At 41.4% G+C, this 19,630-nt stretch overlaps 1 protein-coding gene across 1 annotated transcript in view; it reads right to left on the bottom strand.

Annotated features, from left to right (window-relative positions):
• Nucleotides 1-19,630, bottom strand: part of TMEM131L (transmembrane 131 like) — a 138,629-nt gene that overhangs the window by 38,361 nt on the left and 80,638 nt on the right. The window contains exons 8-16 of the mRNA XM_090288506.1: nt 8,581-8,658; nt 8,215-8,368; nt 6,877-6,935; nt 6,438-6,546; nt 4,544-4,634; nt 3,938-4,091; nt 3,209-3,379; nt 1,828-1,897; nt 650-767 (exon numbers count right to left, since the gene is read on the bottom strand). Of these exons, the coding sequence (XP_090144632.1) occupies nt 650-767; nt 1,828-1,897; nt 3,209-3,379; nt 3,938-4,091; nt 4,544-4,634; nt 6,438-6,546; nt 6,877-6,935; nt 8,215-8,368; nt 8,581-8,658 (1,004 nt within the window). The remainder of the gene's footprint in view (nt 1-649; nt 768-1,827; nt 1,898-3,208; nt 3,380-3,937; nt 4,092-4,543; nt 4,635-6,437; nt 6,547-6,876; nt 6,936-8,214; nt 8,369-8,580; nt 8,659-19,630) is intronic.

The following is a 19,630-nucleotide window of genomic DNA, read 5'->3' as shown; positions in this document are numbered from 1 at the left end:
AAATGTCTAACATGAATGTAAATTCAAGGAAGCAACAACAAAAAAAACCCAACTGCCAATATAAGACAACTGGCTAGGACTCTTTAAAATGTAAACATTGTGCAAGATGAAGAAAGGTGGAGACATTATTCTAAAGAAAACTAAGGAAACATGGCAACCAAATGCAATGCATAATCCCTGAATAGATCCTAAATTTTAAAAAAGGAAAAAGAAAAAGACAGCTGCAATGAATATTTTGGGGTGAACTAGGGAAACCTGAGTATAGACTGAATAGCAGATAGTAAGTTTGCTGGGTATAAAATAGTATGGTAGTTATATGTACCAGAATATTGACCTTAGGAGATAAGGTATTTCACAGTAAAGTGTTGAGGGTTGACAATATTGAGAGTGAAGTGTGCACACACACAGATATAGATGTAGAGAGAGAAATAAAGCAAATATAGGTATAAGAACTGGTGAATCCAAATGCAATATTTGAGTATTCATTGCACTATCCTTTCAGCTTTCCTGAGGTTTGACATTTGTCTAAAGAAAAAGCTAGAGAGAAGTATCAATTACTAAAAATTCAGTACTGCAATTTCAACAAAGTTTTATGTCATTGTGTCTCCTTGACGCTGAATACAAGAAACGAAGAAAGGTAGGGACCTACTTGCAGCCATCACCATTTTTAAGCTTCTTCCATCTTTCATACAATTTATTTGCACTTTCGAAATCCACATCCCAGGTAGACCGATCCAGAGAAAGGCTGCCTTCCCAATGAGGATTTTCTAAAAGGTAGATTAGATGTAAAATTTAAATTTACAGAAAGCACAGTTCCATTTGTAAAATACTGCCGAGGCTGACTGTTCAACTTTCAACCCGTGAGGAGCACAGAGGAATATACGCCCTCTCCACTCTGCTTTACTAGAAGTCCCTCTATCTCAATGGCAAATGATAGATCAAATCAAACAAACATGTGTGAAACAAAACTAAATCGAGTTATGTAAAGGTCGTAACGGAAAAGACACATGGCTCATGGTACCGCCTGAAAGAAGTTAATAACAATCACACTCAGAACATTTTTTACAGCTTTCAAGCTAAAAGGCTAAACCGCGTCCGTGTCAATGCTAGTCCTTTGGGCTACTGTGGCGAATGCTGATGGACAAACCCCCAAAAGAGGGCAGAGACCAGGGGCTCAGCCTAGAGGAGGTGTGTGTGTATATTTATAAACCGGCCTCCTGTTCAGCTGACCCTCTCTGCTTATCTGTTCTGCCTTGTCTGCGTGAAAGAGCGTATCAGGGTGAAAAAGTGGGAATCTCCCCAAAGAAGCCTCTGTCCTGTACTACTCTCCTTAGATTTAATATTTTAATAAATCAAAAAGTAGGAACAAAAGTAGAAACAGCTTCTACATCAACACTCTGGCCTCAGTCTCCACACAACTAGCACCCCTGTAAGAGGTTTATGCTCCTGTAACTAACGTCTTTAAACGCAAGTCCAAATTATTTTTAACAACTCTTTGTCAACCCTTTTTAGAAAGAATCAGAAGCGTCCAGTTTTTCCTGGTGGCAAGGTTGCTAGGATGATCAAATAATGTGTCTCAAAAAAAACCCTTCCAAAGTACAAGCTCCGTAAGGGGGACGCTATTTACACAAAGGCTGGAGCATGTTTTTGGAGGATTCTTAACAATTTCAAGTCATTTTGTTAAGGATCATGCTCTTTAAGAACAGAATATGATGCAATTATGTTCAAAGGACTAATTATCCCACCTACAAATGCTAATTTTCCTCACTATCTCCCACCCAACCCCCAACTAGAGTTCTACAGAAAGCCTCAGGGCAAAATACTTACCTGCTTTTGATTTTCCCATGAAATAATGCATGCCACAATGTGCTATCACTTCAAAACCCAGACTCCCTTCCTAGATTGAAAAGTAATATATGAATAACTTAAAACACAGCACTAAACATAAAAATCCTAATGCACTAAAATGCAAAGCAGACGTTGGCCTCCACCTCAGTGAACTTCCATTTAAACAGAAGCTAAACAACTAGAAAGCGATTTCTTGGCTTCCTTTATCCTTGAATGAGAGCTCTGAATCGGCTCGCACAGGAAGGACCACTAGGGTGGATTCGGTTCAATAATCCATATCCACAATGACAGCCTTTGGACCCCCAAGACACCAAGCTGCCTTCTGAATTAAAGATGAAATTAGTGTCGGGATAGTCTTAGTAGGTTTTCATTAAAAATCTATACTCGAATCCTCTGAGAAATAGTATACCAACCTATGGTAACTCCTAAACTACTCAGGACGTTCAAATGAATCTCCCATTTCCTACAGGTGAGGAAAGCACCCACTTGCTACTTCCACACATACCTGACACCTCCCAGTCACTCTCCTCGTAAACACCTCTTTATTAAAAAAAGAAAATTTCTATGAAACCTTTCCTGCTCAAAATATGCGCAAAAAATTAACCTAAAACATTATTGTTGTTTTCATAAGTCCTATCTTTGGGGTCACAGCTAAACATGAAGCATTTCTATCTATGAAACACCAATGCTAGTAAGTGAGAAAAATCATAAAGATGGTTGCATGAATGTCTCATAGTGAAAAATCAGAACCTAGCATTATACAGAATAGCTTGGATCAAAAAGAAGCAATAATAGCAACTAAATGAAAAGAAAGAAATATTAAGAAAAAAATGAGACATGTTTAAGATAAGATATAAATTAAATATCATTTACCCAGATTTTAGAAAGCATTTTCTCAATTGTGAACACTTTCAGACTTTAGACTTGGTCCACTAAAGAATTTCAAGGATTATGAGCAACTGAGAGTCACTTACCAGAAATCTACATAAAGCATCTAACCATCTCATTTACCTGAAGTCAGTATAAGTATGTACAAAGAGCTGTGTTTTCTATAGCAAACACACATTCCTTGCTCTACACGTTTTGGAAATAAATGAAAATGAAACTGATCTACTTGTCTTGCCTTATTTCATTCAAGAACCTCAAATTACTTTATGAAAAATAGTAACTCTTTCCAAATAAAGATTTCCACATGTAAACAACTCACCATCTACAACTGGCCTGGTAAGATCCTTAAAGGGAGCCTTAGAGAACATGAGCTTAAGTCAATAAAACCCAACCACTGTAAGTTAATAAAAAAAAAAAAAAAACAGTAATTGCAACAAAACTTATAATACATATATAGTTTTGTAAACAATACCTTGGTTGGTGCAGAGTAAATCTGTAGCGGTATTGCAAAAATGGCACCTATGTTTGTAGTCAAAAATACACTGGTGAATAAATCTACAGAAATGTCTTTAACAGCAAGTTTCAAAGAAAATATATTCCAACAGCCTGGAGGTAGAAATAAAGGGCCAGTGAAATTCAGAATCTAAAAAAAAAAAGAAGAAGCAAGATAAATTACTTTCCTAATACCAATTATGATTAAAGTCATTATAAAGTATGATAATAAAGTTCTTCTATATTTTGAGAAATATAATTTTATTCAATTATTTCCAGATCAAGAAATTGAAATATCTGTATCTAAATGACAGGCTTCAAATAATATTTAATATGCAACTGCTTGCAAATTTCAAAAAAGTAATCTTGTAATTTTCATAGGTGGTATTTTGCAAAAACTTACTCTGTGATCATGAACCAGGCTTATTTTTACTAAATACAATCCTTTTAGTATAAATTATATACTATAAAATTTTTAAATAATGGTAAGAGTAAATATCTCTAAAGGCTATATCCTGGTTCCTTTTGAGTTCCTTGAACAATACGTTAAAAAAAAACAGAGAGATCCTAAAGTAATTCTGAAAACATTAAAACTACTTGCTTTAAAATTGGTAAGTAAATATTAACTTTTGTAAATATTAATTTCATAGTATCTGACCATAAACAAAGCTTAAAATAGGCTAAAACTTGGATAAAAATATCATGGTACCTTCAAAAGGTGCTTGGCCTCCTTGGAAACAAATACATTGTTTAATACAACACTACGGTCCAAATGGTTGAGGTACCACATCATCCAAACTCCCGATGTGTTCTCATGGGTCTCGAGGTGGAACTGGGCTGCAGACAAGTCCACTCTGAAATACCTGTGAACACAGCATGTGCCGGTGTCAGCCCTGAGCGTGAGACACCGTCGGCACTCGCATGAGCCAGAGAATGACGCTAGCGCTGGGAATAACCTTACGGCTCACCGCCTCCAACCTTCCTTCCCACAGTGGGGCACTGAAGGCCAGAACCAGGACAGCTCAGAGAGGCCGCCAGGGCGAAACTGGGACCCAGACGGAAGTAACTGAGGAGCGCTCGGGGAGTAGCCTTTCTCCCACACCTGGCTGCCTGGCCCGGAACCTATTTCGTGAACTGAATCATTCAGCTTCCCCTTTCCCATTCTGCAAATAACCCTTTCTCTGGCTGCCAGCAGTGTTAATGCATGGAAGGCAAGCCCAGTTATATTGTTAAATTATTTACACACACACCACCACCACCACCACCACCACCACCACCCCCCCGATACGATTTCAGGGGAAGGGGAATAACCTACCCCTGAACCACCGGGACGGACAGGCACGCTTTCAGTGTTGGAGGGCTTTTCGTTTTCTTCACTTCTTTCATTTCACTGTCACACGATGTAGCTGTTTTGAGGTGTAAAGAAAAAAATGTGAAGTATCAGTATCTTTTCTTTCACTATGCCTAAACAAAAACAAGATAAAAGTGTTATTTATAACTTTTTAATTATTTCATTTGTTCTGTCTCCATTAAAATCATGCCTCGGATATAAATGGTAAAATCCCTTCTTTACTGGCTTGCTGCCAATGATCTAAAACAGGGTGTCTGCCACCCCACCCCCTGTTTATAAACCAACCTCTCACTTCTTGGGGGGAAAAAAGAGTCAATGCTTTGTGGCTTTTACTTTACAAAGCTCTGTAGTCACAGTAAGTCCTTAGGTCTGTAGGAGATGACAGAAATGATGAATGAAGCTCAGCCGGGTGGGGGAAGGAGGAGCACGCGGAGACATGAGTGAAATAAAAATATAAGCTCAATGACAAGAAGGAGCTCTGCAGTCAAGGTGGGAATGCACTGCAAAACACCACCGCTTGGTCAAAACAACAAGCTGTCCTTGAGCTAGGTCATAATATTAAACCACTGGTATTGAAGTCTTATCTCTAATACCAATATCCAACTCCTTTTTAAAAAGATTATTTGGTTATGTATTTCTAGAGAGAAGGGAAGGGAGAAAGAAAGAGAGGGAGAGAAACATCGATGTGTGGTTGCTTCTCACACATCGGGGACCGGGCCTGCAACCCGGGCATGGGCCCTGACCAGGAATCAAACCGGCAACCCTCTGGTTCACAGGCCGGCGCTCAGTCCACTGACCCACACCAGCCAGGACTCAACTCTCTTTTTCAAAGCTATATATATGTATGATAAGAAAAACTCTAATGTGAACACAATGTGTGAAAATAAAATCTATCTTTTACTGTTGCTTTCCCCATTATCTTAAGAGGAACAGCTGCTGATAAGATTCTTGAGCATTTTTCCAGTTTTCTATTTCATAAGCAAGTACACAGATGCCCTTAAAAAGACACAACTGCACACACGCTGCCTGTGTTACATGTGCACATACGCTTTCTAATAGCTGCGGAGTCTACCCCATAGATGAACTACCATTTAATCAGTCTCCTCTCAATGGATGTTCGGGCTCTTTCTGTTGTCACAAACAACGCACATTTCTGTAGGCAGAGCTTTGAATACGCATATATCTATAGATAAGTTGCTAGAAGTAGAACTAAGAATTGAAGAACCCAAATGGGCATTTTAAATTTTCACGGCTTGCCAATTCTCCCCCACCCCCAAAAAAATCTGTTATCAATTTATATTCTTGTCAAAGACACAAATGGTTTTTTTCTCCTAACCATTCTCATCATAGGTCATTAATAATTTTTTTTATTTTTATCCATCTAAGTAATAAATTATATCTCCCCTGTTGTTTTCAATTAAATTTTCTTTCAACATACGTGACATGTTTTCATGTTTAAAATCTCTTTGCATTTCTTTCCAGGAGTCTTTACTGCAAGTCAGAACCAAAAGGTAGGACTGAGTTTACACTCAGTAGGCCTTCTGCACCACGTTCTACACAAAGAATTGAAACAGGTGCAGCAACCACCTCTCTACCTGTGAAAGGAGTATCTCCAAACACATGTACATCCTGGTCTCTCAACTCATTCATTGAGTTACGCTTTAAACTCAAAATACAAGCGGCGGCAACGACCATTGCCCCCACCCTGCCCGCCCTGAGAATGAATGGTGGAGCCTGTGGTTTGGAGAGCAAGCCCTCAGAACCCCGCTGCACCTGGGGTTGGAAGTCACTTCACAGAAGGCACTGCCGTCAGTGACAGTAATAAAAAGACCGTCTGTGATATTTTAAAAATCTGTACCTGTGCAAGTGAAAGAGGCGATTTTCGTGAAGTTTGTTGTAGAAGAAGGGAGGAGTACCGGTTCAAACTGCAGAGACACCGCGTCTCTCTGAGAGAAATGATGCACATCCTGTAACAACAAAAAGTCTGCATCACCGACCTCGGCTGGGCAACTAGTTATCTCACTTGACTCAACTCTGTGAACATGACTAAGGGGCTCAGACCGGCAATCATACAGCAACCGCTCAGCACATGTGGCTACCACAGTAAGAAGAGGGTGCTGACAACCGTCATCCCAATATGAGTGCAAGCAGGGGAAAATGGGTTTAAATTAAAGCAAAAGAAAATAGAGACAAGAACTTCTGGATCCGCCCCTGAAAAATCCTCATGTTCTGCAATACAACACATACTTGACACTTGTAAGTTTAACATTCACTCGATCATAAGCATTTACCATTACCTGTATCCATATAAGGCTGTTTCCTGAATGTAATATATACATATTGACGGCCGAATCATCTGTGCAAAAGAAATCAGAGGGATGAGATTAAAACAAAAGCCACCTCATTCTCACATGTTACACATTTTCTCTAAAAAACGTAACCCGTTTGTCAACAGCGCAATTGAAACTGGGGCCTCTTTTCTGCAGGGGATTCTGTTAAGTCACAAGAAAAGGGATTCTGACCAAAAGACTGGCCTGCAGCACTGGCTCGCTAAGTGGTCAAGAACTACCAGCAGGGAAGTTCTGAGTTTAGGGTCAGACCGTTGCTCCTCTGAATGCAACCAACCACCTGGACAGCTTCAGATCAGGCGATTCTGTCCTGTTGACTAGAGAGCCCCTGGTTTCCTTATTTGGACAACCACACTTGGGAAAAATAAAACCCTGGGATCTTAGAACATAGCCTCCCTTCTAACCCTCACCAACAGAAGTGCCCCCTCGGGGACAGGAGTCTTCTCTACATTGATGTCCACCTGGCCACTCCGAAAACCACCAAAATCCCGAGGACAGGAAAGCTCTCCTGCTAAATTATTAATACCACAATCAATTCTGAGCACTGGCAACTGAATGATATTTGGTCAACAATTAAGACCGCCAATACAAAACTGTGTTTTTGTGCCATTTCTTTCTCTGAATATGTTCGCACATGTGTGTGTGTGTGTGCATATACACATACAAGAACAGTCTTGGCAACTAATGGATAACAGCAAATCCTACATTATAAATATCATGGATCACATAATATGTGTCTCCAACAAAAGTTCTTAGAGACTTAAAATTGATGAACAAGGTTATTTCTGGTAAGTAGGACACACATTTTCAAAAATAAAATTCACAGACCAAACACTGAAATTTATACGACTCTAACTTGTCAGGCATCCAGGAACAACCAGTATCCCAACAACTACGGAAAAAAAAAAAATACAAAACAGCAAGATTTGGTCAACTGAGCTTTTGAAAATCAGTAAAACTGGAACAAGAGATATAAGACTTCAAACACTTTGTGAAAATTTATACTAAGACTGTTGTGCCCATTTCATTGCTTGACTATCTCCAGAATGCCAGGAAAATCTATTCCCGAGGAAACTCAGAATAGTTTGCATTTGCCTCTTAATTTACTCCAAAAGTTTACTAGCAGCTGCAGATTGAGAACCAGTTGCTATTACAAACTCTTAACAATGAAAGCAGAGGCTCTCACGTTGGACTGCAATGATACAACCCATAAGTGAATGCTACCGAATGATGGTGCAGGTTAATCATAATATATTACCATGAAAACTTGCAACTCTCCCTCCTTACCTGAGGTCTCAGATTTATCTGTAGCTACATATATAATAGAAAGATGATCCAACAAATCTTGTGTGTTTTGTTCAAATTCTTTCGAGGAGTTTTCCATTGTTACAATGATGCCCATTTGCAGCCGTAAAACATCATCTGATTCCAGATAACAACTCTGAGATAGGAGGGGTGAAAAAAACACACGGAAAGAAAAGAAAAACTCAAAAAAAATTATCTGAACTTGGTGAGGCCAAATTTTAGATATAAAAAGCACTTCAGCTAAGTGCAAGTATACTTCTGAGAACAGAATGTGCTGCTTTATTTTTGATTTCTAAGTAAAGAGGCAGGAAGAAAGGAAGAAAGAAAACACTAAATTTTTCATTTTACCTTTAACCGCTGGCATACTTTATTATGTAAACTGCATTCCAGTTGCACCTGTAAGAAGCTGGTATTAGTGGTTTCTGCCTAAAAAAGAAAAAAGGGGGAAAACAACTTAAAGGAAAGCAAAAGGCACAATCTAACATGAATAGCAGGCAATCTATCATTTACTCAGATACTACATTTACTCATTCAACAAATATTTGAGTATCTGCTAAATGCTGGGTATTATTCTATTTACTGGAAATAGCACAGTGAATAAAACAGAAAAATCTGTTCTGTCACTAAGTTTACATTCTAATGGAAATCATAAACGCTCCCCTTGGGCAACATGAAAATTCCAACTATGGCAATAAACAGATAAATATGTTCTAAATATACACAGGAACACGGTAGTTTGGCATCTCATGCTACTTGAACACTTTGTTTCAACATAGAAGTCTACTTCTATTTTAAAGTAGGTTCACCCAGTAAAAGCCAATTAACTGTTACTTCTGCCTTCCATCGTAAAATGACCTTAAAAGCTATGACAAAACCTCCAAAATTCAACTGGCTATAATTTTTTTTACTTTTCAATTATAGTTTACATTTAGCATTATTTTGTATTAGTATCAGGTGTACAGCACAGTGGTTAGACAATCATATACAAAGTGTTCCCCTCAATAATTCCAGTCCCCACCTGGCACCATACAAAGTTACTACAATATTACTGACTATATTTCCTGTGCTGTACTTTTTTACATCCCCGTGACTATTTTTTAATCACCCATCTGTAGTTCTCAATCCCTCTACCTTTTTCACCCAGCCCTCATCCCCACCTACCCTTCCCCTCTGGCAATCATCAGTTTGTTCTCTGTATCAGTAAGTCTGTTCTGTTTTGTCTGTTCATTTTATTTTGTTCTCTAGAGTCCACACATAAGTGAAATCATATGATATCTGTCTTTGTCTGACTTATTCCACATAGCATAATGCCCTGTAGGTCCATCCATGCTACTGCAAATGGCAAGAATCCATTCTTTTTTATGGTCAAGTAATATTCCATTATATATATATATATATATATATATTGCCCTGGCTGGTTTAGCTCAGTGGATTGAGCGTCGGCCTGCGAGCTAAGTGTCGCTGGTTCGATCTTCCAGTCAGGGTACATCAGAGAAGGAAAACTCTGACTCCAAAAAACCTCCGCTGCCTTGCGGCATACCTCTTCAGGGGAAAGGCTAAGGGAGTAAACCCCGACAGAAAATCCGGAGCCGGAGTCCCTAAGGCGGTTTGACGTTGTAGTCAACACCGGCAACTCCTGCGGCGCACCTGAACCCAAGCTGTATCGACTCCGTCTCCGTCTTTCCCTTGGACCCTTCAGCTGCGAAGAGAGGGGGGGTCTGCTGCATGGGCAACAGCAGACCCTCCATATTACCCTGCCCAGGCTCTGTAGCTTCAGCGTCATCGCAAGATGTCGATTCAACATGGGAGGAGACAGATACCATGTCACTCCCGAGTCGGACTGCACAGCCATTCTTGGCGGTGCAGATAGACTCTGAAGAAGCTACACCATCGTCTCTCGAGACGGACGGCTGCCGACGACGACGATATATATATATATATATATACCACATCTTCCTTATCCACTCATCTATTAATGAACACCGAGGATGCTTCCATGTCTTGGCTACTGTAAATAATGTTGATTCCATGAACACTTGGAAAAGAATGTATATTCTGCTGCACTGGGGTGAAATGCTCGAAAAATATCAATTAAATTTATCTCATCTAATGTGTCACTTAAAGCTGCTGTTGGATGACAATAGGGTGTACAAGTCCCCTACTATGATATTACTGTTCATATTTTTAATACGTGGAAGAGCTATGAATAGAAGGAACAAAAGTTGACAAAATAGCGCAAAATTTCATCAAGTTCAAAGATCTTAACAGCCACGTGAGATGATATTGACCTATTATGAAGCAAGAAATGCAAAGTCCCATCCCGGGACACAGCCATTTGGGTGGGAGGGAGATGCCTGCAGACGCTGAATGTACAGAAAATTCAGGGGGGTGCAGTCTGTGACTCTAAAAGGCCTGGCTGTGAGCTTTCCTCTTCTGTTGCGTGTGATGTGTCTGGCACAGTTATTACCAAAAGGCATTCAGCTTGGCAGCCACCGTCAGAACACCAGAAAATCCCCACAAGGTAAGAAGGCATTCCTCAAATCCTTGGCTGACTTAATTTGGGGCAAGTATCTGTTTACTCCAGGAAGATTTAGTAAGAAGTAGAATCACCCTCATTATGTTTAATTTGTTAGGTTTATAAGAATCACCCAAGTGTATTATATAGAAACCCCTTTTGACTACTTCAATTGTCATTCAGGCAATTAAAGTACAGAAAAAAAATAAAACAGATTACATTTTAAAATGCAGTACAAATATTGAAGGAGTTTTTAACCAAGCTTGTAAATGGGACCAAACATTCACCAACGGCTCTTCTTAAAAAGTACAGTAATTACTAGTATTTGCTAGACTTAAACAGAAAAACACCACTTGTGAACAGAACCGAAAATCTTAAAGAAGAAAGAGATTTCTGAATGTGTCTTTCTGGGAACAAATCCCACTATCAAAGACGTAAATTTTTAAAAAGCTCACCACGTCTCCAAAATTGCTTTCGCCGAAGTTACAAATGACCTCCATATCCAAACCCAACAGAAACTTCTCTTTTGGCCCAAACCTTCTCCCCGACTTAACACTACCAACCATTTGTCCTATGGCTTTTCTCTGTGGCTCTTCCTCCTGGGACCATAACACATTGAAACCATTCTGGATTCTGTCTTTTGCCCTCTTCACTCTCTCCGGAGGCGGGGAGGCGGGTGGGTGGGCAGGGAGCTTTGGGACAAGCTGAAGTTTGTTTCTCCAGTTCCGACCTCTCTGCACATCCACACGTCCAATCAACGACGACAGGGCATCCTCCTGCCCCCTCCCTCATGCACACCAAGGCTGCGAGCCTTGCTCTGCGCCTCCTCTTAGCATCATTATTCACATATTTATTTAAGCCAGAAACCTGAAAACCAGCTTCACCTTCTCACTTACCCTCCTGAAACAGACCCCAAACCAGCTCACACTGATTGTACCTTCTCAGCAGCCCCTGAATCCATTCACTTATCTTTAAGACTGTGGGACACATCCAGCCCACTGCCTGCTCTTGTTGGCAAAGATTTATTGGAACACAGCCATACCCGTTCCTCGTGTATTGTCTACAGCTGATTTCATGCTACAATGGCGGAGTTGGGTACTTGCAAGAGGTCTACGGCCTGCAAAGGCGGTAAAAATAACTACTCTCTGGGCCTTTACAGAAAAAGTTTATGGACCCCTTGCCCTAGTTCGGAGGCAAGTGGGCTGCTGCACCAACCTTCTCCTAGCGCCCCTGGGTCCACCTCTGCCCTCTCCACTCCACTCTCCACATTGCACCAAGAGTGAGTTTACAGAAGAAGGTAGAGAGGGGATAAATGGTGATGGAAGGAGACTTGACCTGGGGTGGTGAACACACAATACAATGTTCAGATGCTGTATGATAAAACTGTACACCTGAAAGCTCTGTAATTTTATTAACCAATGTCAACCCAATAAATGCAATAAAAAAGCGGAAAAAGAGTTGCGTTTACAAGTATGCAAATCAGGTCAACCTACTATCTGCCTAAAACCCTTCAAAGACTTCCCGCTTGGCCCAAGTCCCAAATCCTGCACTGTAGCTACAGAACTCAGACACCTGCCTGTTCTCTACCTCCTTGTTTATGCTCCAGCCTCACGGGTTGACTTTCTGCTGTGTCTTTGCCTTCAATCTCTAAATTAGCTGATCCTTCGCTTTAAATCCACTTTTCCAACCCACCCTCCCCTCCACCTAGCTAAACCTAATTCATCCATGTCCCGGTTTAAACATCACCCAGGGAGGCTTTCCCTGACACCTCAGTTGTGGTAAGTGCCATTATTCACACCCCCAGCACCTTGCACCTGACCTTCCTTAACACTCCTCACGATAATGCAAGACCTCGTCCAAGGTCTGTCTTCCCCAGCAGACTGTAAGCACCTTGTCTGATGGTGTACCATGATGCCTACCACTTAATTGGCATTCCATATACAGCTGGTGAATAAAGAAAAGTGGGCACACAGCAACCTGCTTGTTTGAAAAAGGAAAGATGCTAAAAATAATAAGGATTGGCTATAAAAATAGAAGTATATCAAAACCTGAGATCTGGCACGTGCTTCTGACCTAAAACCTTCCATGAAAGTTTAAAGAAAAACCCATATCAACACACTTTCAACATATATGTTTATAATTAAGTTGGGTTTCTGCAAACTACAACAATTTAACCATTGATCTTAACCTGGCAAGGCAATTCTCTTCCCTAAAATATTTTTTTCAAATGTTGAAATAACATTAGAAGGTCAAAATTATGATTTTGAACATGATTAAAATCCTATTTGCACAGTAATCTGATGTGACTTAAATCCTAATATTTTGTCATACTTGCTAAATTTCTGGATCGATGAATTTATAATGTACCATTTTTAGTAAGATTTTTCTACTAGCTGGAAACAAAACAAAAATAAACCGCTTGCTTCATTTGCTGCGGAACATATTTCAGAATCCCACAAGGGGGAGTCCCAGAGCCTCCAAACTGTCCTCGAAGCATGTTAATTTTTCTCAAAGAGAAATTTAAACATTCATGTCTTCCTTTAAAACCAAAACCAAAAACTTTTGCAATCTTGACTCTAAAAAGAAAACTCTGACCAAAACATGAGCCAGCTGAGGCAACCACACACGCTGGGAATACAAATTCCCCCTGAAAGGACCCCAACTGAGTCCATTTGTCATGACAATGGGGCATCTCCTTGTCCAGGGTGTGCCTGAGCAGGTTATAGAAGAAAAACAAACAAAACCTATTTCTCTACCTCCCCCCCTACTTGCAAAAATGAGTTCATCAATTTCACAGCTAAAAGAAAAAATAATTCCTTAGCAGTTTTCACATTAAGTACACGGTATTATTCCCTTTTAGAAGACAGATGTTGGGGAGGAATATTTTGGGGGGATAAGTACTCATCAAAGGGCCCTCAAGTTAGTGGAAAAATGGAAAACAACAGCAGGTCTTCTAATACAAGGCAGTGCTTTTTCCAAGTAAATCAGAATAGACCAAGTCTCTCCCGCCTGGGTACTTAAAAGCCTAAAAATTCTTCAATGTGGAGACATTAGAACACCATACCGAGAAATCATGCAAAGGACAAGAAAACAGCAATGTAGAAGGTCCTTCTGTATGGCTTGTATTCCCTAGGTTTTATGGTGAAGGTATGAATCTAGGTAATTGGATCTAAGAGGGAGGAAAAAAATCACCTTCCTTATTTGCTAAGAAATTGATCTTTGTGGACTGGGCCAGGGGCTAAGTGTGATTTTGTGTGCAATTAAACAGGGAAAGAAAAAAAAGATAGACAGCTTACATGACTTTTATGTACAGGAGGAAACCATATCCTAACAAAAGTGTATGAGAACCTGCAACATATTGGTCCAGACAGAATGAGTAACTTACGCCAATCCCAGGGATGACCACACGTGAAATCCTTTCTTTTAAGGACTAAAACTCATGAAATACAACAGAATGACTTACATAAGTCCCAATCCTAGACTCTGTTTTCCTCAGTTTTCTCCACTGTTCACAATTTTGAATGCTAAATTGTAGCGGTCCTTCTACAGGCAGATCTTATGCCGAATGTGTGTATCATAGGAACATAGTTTCCCTATAAGCCATGTGACCATCCCGGCCGGTGGCCCACACACACAGTCTGGGTACAACAGTCTACACAGCACATGATTTTGGATAAAACGAGCACTTTCTTGGGTCCCGTCCACACAACACTCACGCTCCCTAACCCAACTCCTAATTTAGTGTTTCCTGCCTAACAGACAGACTCAACTGAGTCAACAGTAAGCACTGTTTGGTTGCCTTCACCACCACGACTACCGACCCTTCTAGTCCTAGATATTTAACCACTGAAAGAAAATTTACCTCTTGTTGCCAGACCTGCTCCCTAAAATATGTGTAAAGACCTAGGAACTGGCTGAAATGAGTTTGTTTGGTTTTGTTTGGTTTTGTTGTAAGGGGAAAGGGGGGTAAAGCAGATGTATAGCATTTTTCCTTTTCCACATCTTTGGAGAAAAGGCAGTGTGGCCACAAGCCTGCATTCAACATGCATTCAAGATGAAGCCCAGACATAAGACCTTGGGGACATTCCTGAGCTTTCCAAGATTCAGCTTCCTCTGCAATAAAACAGAACCCATGAACTCACACAGGCACGTGAAAAGCATTAAATGAGATACGCATGCCAACCACAGGGCATGCACGAGGCCCTCACGAAGGAGGATTATTATTTTTACTTATTCATTCACAGTGCATGCATTAAACTAGTAAAATTCCGTAACAAATCATTTAAATGCACCTGGGAAGCATTTTTCTCACATCCAGTTGGTTAGAGGGGAAACTCCTCCCCCCCATACCTCTGGTTTCTAAGAGAACCTCTGTTTTTTTTCCTTAAATACTTCAAATCCTTTTTGTCTTATTTCCCCCTCTGTTGAGAACCCAAGAAAAGGGAGATGTGTCACTTACTGCACATCACTTCCCAGCCCCCCCCCCCCCCTGTAATGTACCACTAACCCGGAAAGAGAAACACACAGCACTTTAGAGAACAAGTTCACACTTCGGTACTGAGACTTCTGATCACACCAAGTGGCAGCGGCCTGAACTTTTACACTTGGTGGCCCTGGCCTGTCCACTTGGGTGGCTGGCTTTTTACTGCTACCACCTGGGCTGGCACTTCCAAGAGAGCCATGTGGGATTTTCACCTTGGTGGGTCATGCAGCGTCCGGGGGTTCTGTCCAAAGGCTCGTGGCTATTTTTATCCAGTTGGACGCTACTGGGCCTTAAGCAAATGGCAGGTGGGTCCTGAAGACCTGGCTCAGCCCCTGAACCTGGGCCCAGGTTCGGCAAAAGTTCGGGTGTTAAGACGCAGGCTGCTGCAGCTTGACCTTGAGCAGCGCAGACACAGCGTTTACCTCGGTCAGCATGGTGGCGGGGAGGACGCTGCAATGAAGGAAGGGTGTGGCAGCAGAAATCAGTGTGGTGGTTCCTCAAAACTTAAACACCGAGCTGCACAAAAGTGATAGGTGGGACTCCAGCAGATACCTGTCCACGCATATTCATAGCATCATACACAGAAGTCAAAGGGTGGAAGCAACCCCAAATCCATCCACGGGTGCATGAATAACAACACACAGTACATACACATACAATGGGCCAGTTATTCAGTCTTAAAAGGGAAGGAAGTCCTGACACACGTTACAACATGGACAAACCTTGAAAACATTGCGCTAGGGGAGATAAGCCAGTCACAAAAGGATAACTACTGTGTGATTCCGCGTCTACCAGGAGACTAGAACCATCACATTCATGGAGACAGGAAAGAGAATAATGGCGACCAGGGGCGGAGAGGAGGTGGGAATGGGGAGTTAGTTTAATGGGCACAGAGTTTCAGTCTGAGACGATGAGAAAGTTCTAGAAATGGATGGTGGGGATGGCTGCACAACAACATGAATGTATTTAATGCCACTGAACTGGATGCTTAAAAATGCTGAAAATAGTACATCTGTGTTATGTATATTTTACCACAAGAAAATAAAAGAAAGAAAAAAAGGAAGGGGTAAGAAAGAAAAGGGAAAAGGAAAAGGAAAAGAAAAAGAAAAAGATATTCCCCAGTCAGGACTCTCCTCTAAACAGCTTCCAGAATACTATCTGCTACTTTGAAGAAACTATTGGGTCCACCTCCAGGCAGGTGGTACAGACAGGCTGCTCCGGATTCTGTTCCTCTTTTCTGCATTATCTTCGTGGCTAAGAGTCAGAACAGGGAAAGGGTGCAGCTTAAATTCAAGAAGTCGGTCCACTGACTCAACAGTGTCTCCCCAGCTCACTGGTGTTAAGGTTTATTAACCATGTAAAAGCTCACCACCACGTTAGAGTTTCAAGATCCCGAGTGATAGAGCCATAGAAGGATGACTGATTTTATAAAGGAAAAGCAATAGGGTTATTCTTACTAAGGAGATATACTGTCCCATTGGGCTGAGTCATGGCAGTCATCTGACAAAATTACTGCACGCACAAAGGAGACGACCACTGAGGTCTGTCCTTGGAACCATCAGGGTCACTCTGGAGATCAAAGAGGTGCTAGAAGGTTAGAGAAACACGCTGCAGTCTTCCTACTGGGACAAGAAGGACAAAAACTAAAAACCAAAAACCAAAAAACAAAACAAGGAAGGCAGATTGATGTTGCAGGAGGAAGAAAGGGCTGAAGAGCTAGAACAGAACAGGAGACCTTGAAGGCCCAGTTCCACAGACCTAAAATGAGAGGTGAGATAGCCTGGCATCTAACTGAAATAAGATGCATATCTTTGTCCTTGTTGGAGCTTCAAAAAAATAACTATGGAAGACAGGCAAGATCTCAGCAGACTGCAAATGCTCCCCCAAGAGGAACCAGGACTCAGTTCTAGGAATTATGGAGAAAAACACTCCTAAAAAGCCAGGTACCAAGTCCATGGGAAAAGCAATCGAGGACCCACACCTTCAAAGACTGAGACCAAGGGTCACATAAAGGGAGTCGGGGAGATCAGAGCAGACAGTGCAGAGCATTTCAGATGAATACCCAGTTACTGCTGTGCCCTGAGGGAATATGTTTGATGTCCATGGAATGAGGTTCCATCTAAGAGAGAGCACAGCACAGGGGAAACGCATTAATGGGGAACCAGGCAGGGCTAGGTAGACTGGCCCCAGCTCTGATTCAGGTGCTGGTCTAATGGGGGAGAGAGGTCTCCTCTGTAAGAGGATGCAATGCAGGGAAGAGACTTGCTTAAACAATAAATGCTTTCAGCAGACTCAGAACAGATTGATTTTATCTCTCTGGCTTTGGGAGAACTCTCACAAGAAAACATCTAGAGACTATCTAGAGGGAAAAACTAAATAAATCTAGGCCAAAAAGTAAAGCAAACAGTTAAAAAAAAAGAAGGCACGCACCAATTCCAGCAAACAGTAGCAGCTTACATGAGTCGGAGGAAAAAGGAGAACAGTAAAAGAAGCTGGTTAAACAGCTAGAACCTCAAAATGAGCCTCTGTCAAAGGAAGGGAGGCACCGGGGATAGCGAACACATCCTGGAGGCATGGCCAGACTGCCGAGACAGAAGGGCCCACTCACAACCTGGAGGGGACAGGGGGCTGACACACACCCCGGTCTAGCCCCACGAGACAGCTCCCCTCCAGGAATATGCTGAGAGTAATACTCCACTTGAACTAAGTGGAGTAACAAAGGAAAAACCTCCCGTAAGTAGTGGGTTCCAGAAGATTTGGTGAGTCCCCAGAAAGACTCAAAGGAAACCCCAGTGCGCACGGATCTCAGCGTGCGCGCCCACAGCCGCTGCCGCTGCTCTGTTCCTAAGAGAGGCCAATAGTTTTCAGCACACCAGCCGGCACAGGGGTGCCAGAAACAAGGGCTCCGTGCCAAAAGCCACACCTAGTGACCAGCCTGCTGCCACTGCAAAGTTCTAGCTCAGGGAAGACCAGAACAGCCCAGGGGCTGCTTCCTGAGAAGGGGGCAGCATGTTCTCCAAAATTGGTGGATGTTAGATTGACAATCTGATAACTTTGTGTGTCTTATGAAGATTCTAGACTCAAGTGAGGTTCAAGAGAGACTTAGTCTTGAACTACTGTAACTTCTAGACCTCTGAGGAAGTCTTGCACCAAGCCTAGGCTGTAGCAGCTACACACAGGCAGGAGGAAGCTCTCTGGCTAAGACCAAAAAAAAATTTTTTTTAATTTAAAAATAAGGGATTGGGGAGGACTTCAAATTCTTTGAATGTTAACTCACAGGCCAAGCTAATTTGATATTGGGACTATGGCCTTGAACTTTCATGCCTTGCCAAAGGACTGAATCTCTGAATTTTAAAATTCTCCAAGAGTTTTGTAATAGGAGAGCGTTTATGTTCAAACTTTTTAAAAAGTCAAGTGAGGAATGCATTTTAACTGTGTGCCAGGTACTGGTTCTAAGTGCTTTACATGTATCAGTTTATTCAATAACTAAATCAATCCTATGAGTTAGTGCTATTATTACCTACTTTATAGGTAAACTAAGAAATAACGAGGTTAGGTGATTTGGCCAAGGTCACTCAGGACCAAGATGGCTTGGTGGCCTGGCTTTAGAAGTCACCTTCTTACTTCGTCGCTGCACTGTGCTTGTCTCTGATGGGGCATCCTAATACGGCTGGCGTTTTTTATTGGAGCATTTTGACTGTGATTTGGTCCCACTGCAAAAGCTCTGATAAGCTATATTGGATAACACACTTGAAAAGAATTTGGGATGGGAAAGAGACAAGAACATGAACTTTCAACCTTGGGTATAATGTGGCTTTGGAGCAGATTATTAATGAATTATTATAATCCATCTCAGAGCTTTCTAGGGGCAAACTCAACAGTGTGCCCCAGCAGTCTGAGGGGGATCAGCAAAGAAACAGGGCGCTGTGGTGCTCCTGGGAGAAGGGAGAGGCTCAGGAAGGAGGATGCAGAGACACCAGGTATCAGATGGTCTCCTTGTCAGAAAAGGGAGGGGCTTAGGAACAGGTGAGCCCACTGGATCGGGAGTATAAAACTGAGCGTTTTAAGGCAAGGATTCTCTTCCCTTAAATAACCCGATAATATAAAGGTGGCATATTAGTTTTCTAACTCTTGATTGTTATAGGGCTACTAGTTCAGGACTTGGCCAGGAAGAGAGGGGCTAATTATTGAACATCTTCAAGTCTTCTAAAAAAATTTCTAGAATATTCTAATATAATGAATGTTTGAAAGACACAAGAAAAGATTCATGTCTTATAAACTCATAAATAGCTATGATTATAATTTCCTTCCTTTTAAAGGTCATTTACTCCATTATCACGCATTTATTTACTACTGGCGATATGGCCAGACTCTGCACTAGGTTATAAGAAAACAAATAT

The sequence above is a fragment of the Furipterus horrens genome, unplaced genomic scaffold, assembly GCF_987537825.1.
Source record: "Furipterus horrens unplaced genomic scaffold, mFurHor1.1.pri manual_scaffold_10, whole genome shotgun sequence".
In the NCBI taxonomy this organism is placed as follows: domain Eukaryota; kingdom Metazoa; phylum Chordata; class Mammalia; order Chiroptera; family Furipteridae; genus Furipterus; species Furipterus horrens.
This window is presented reverse-complemented; position numbering and strand designations above follow the sequence as displayed.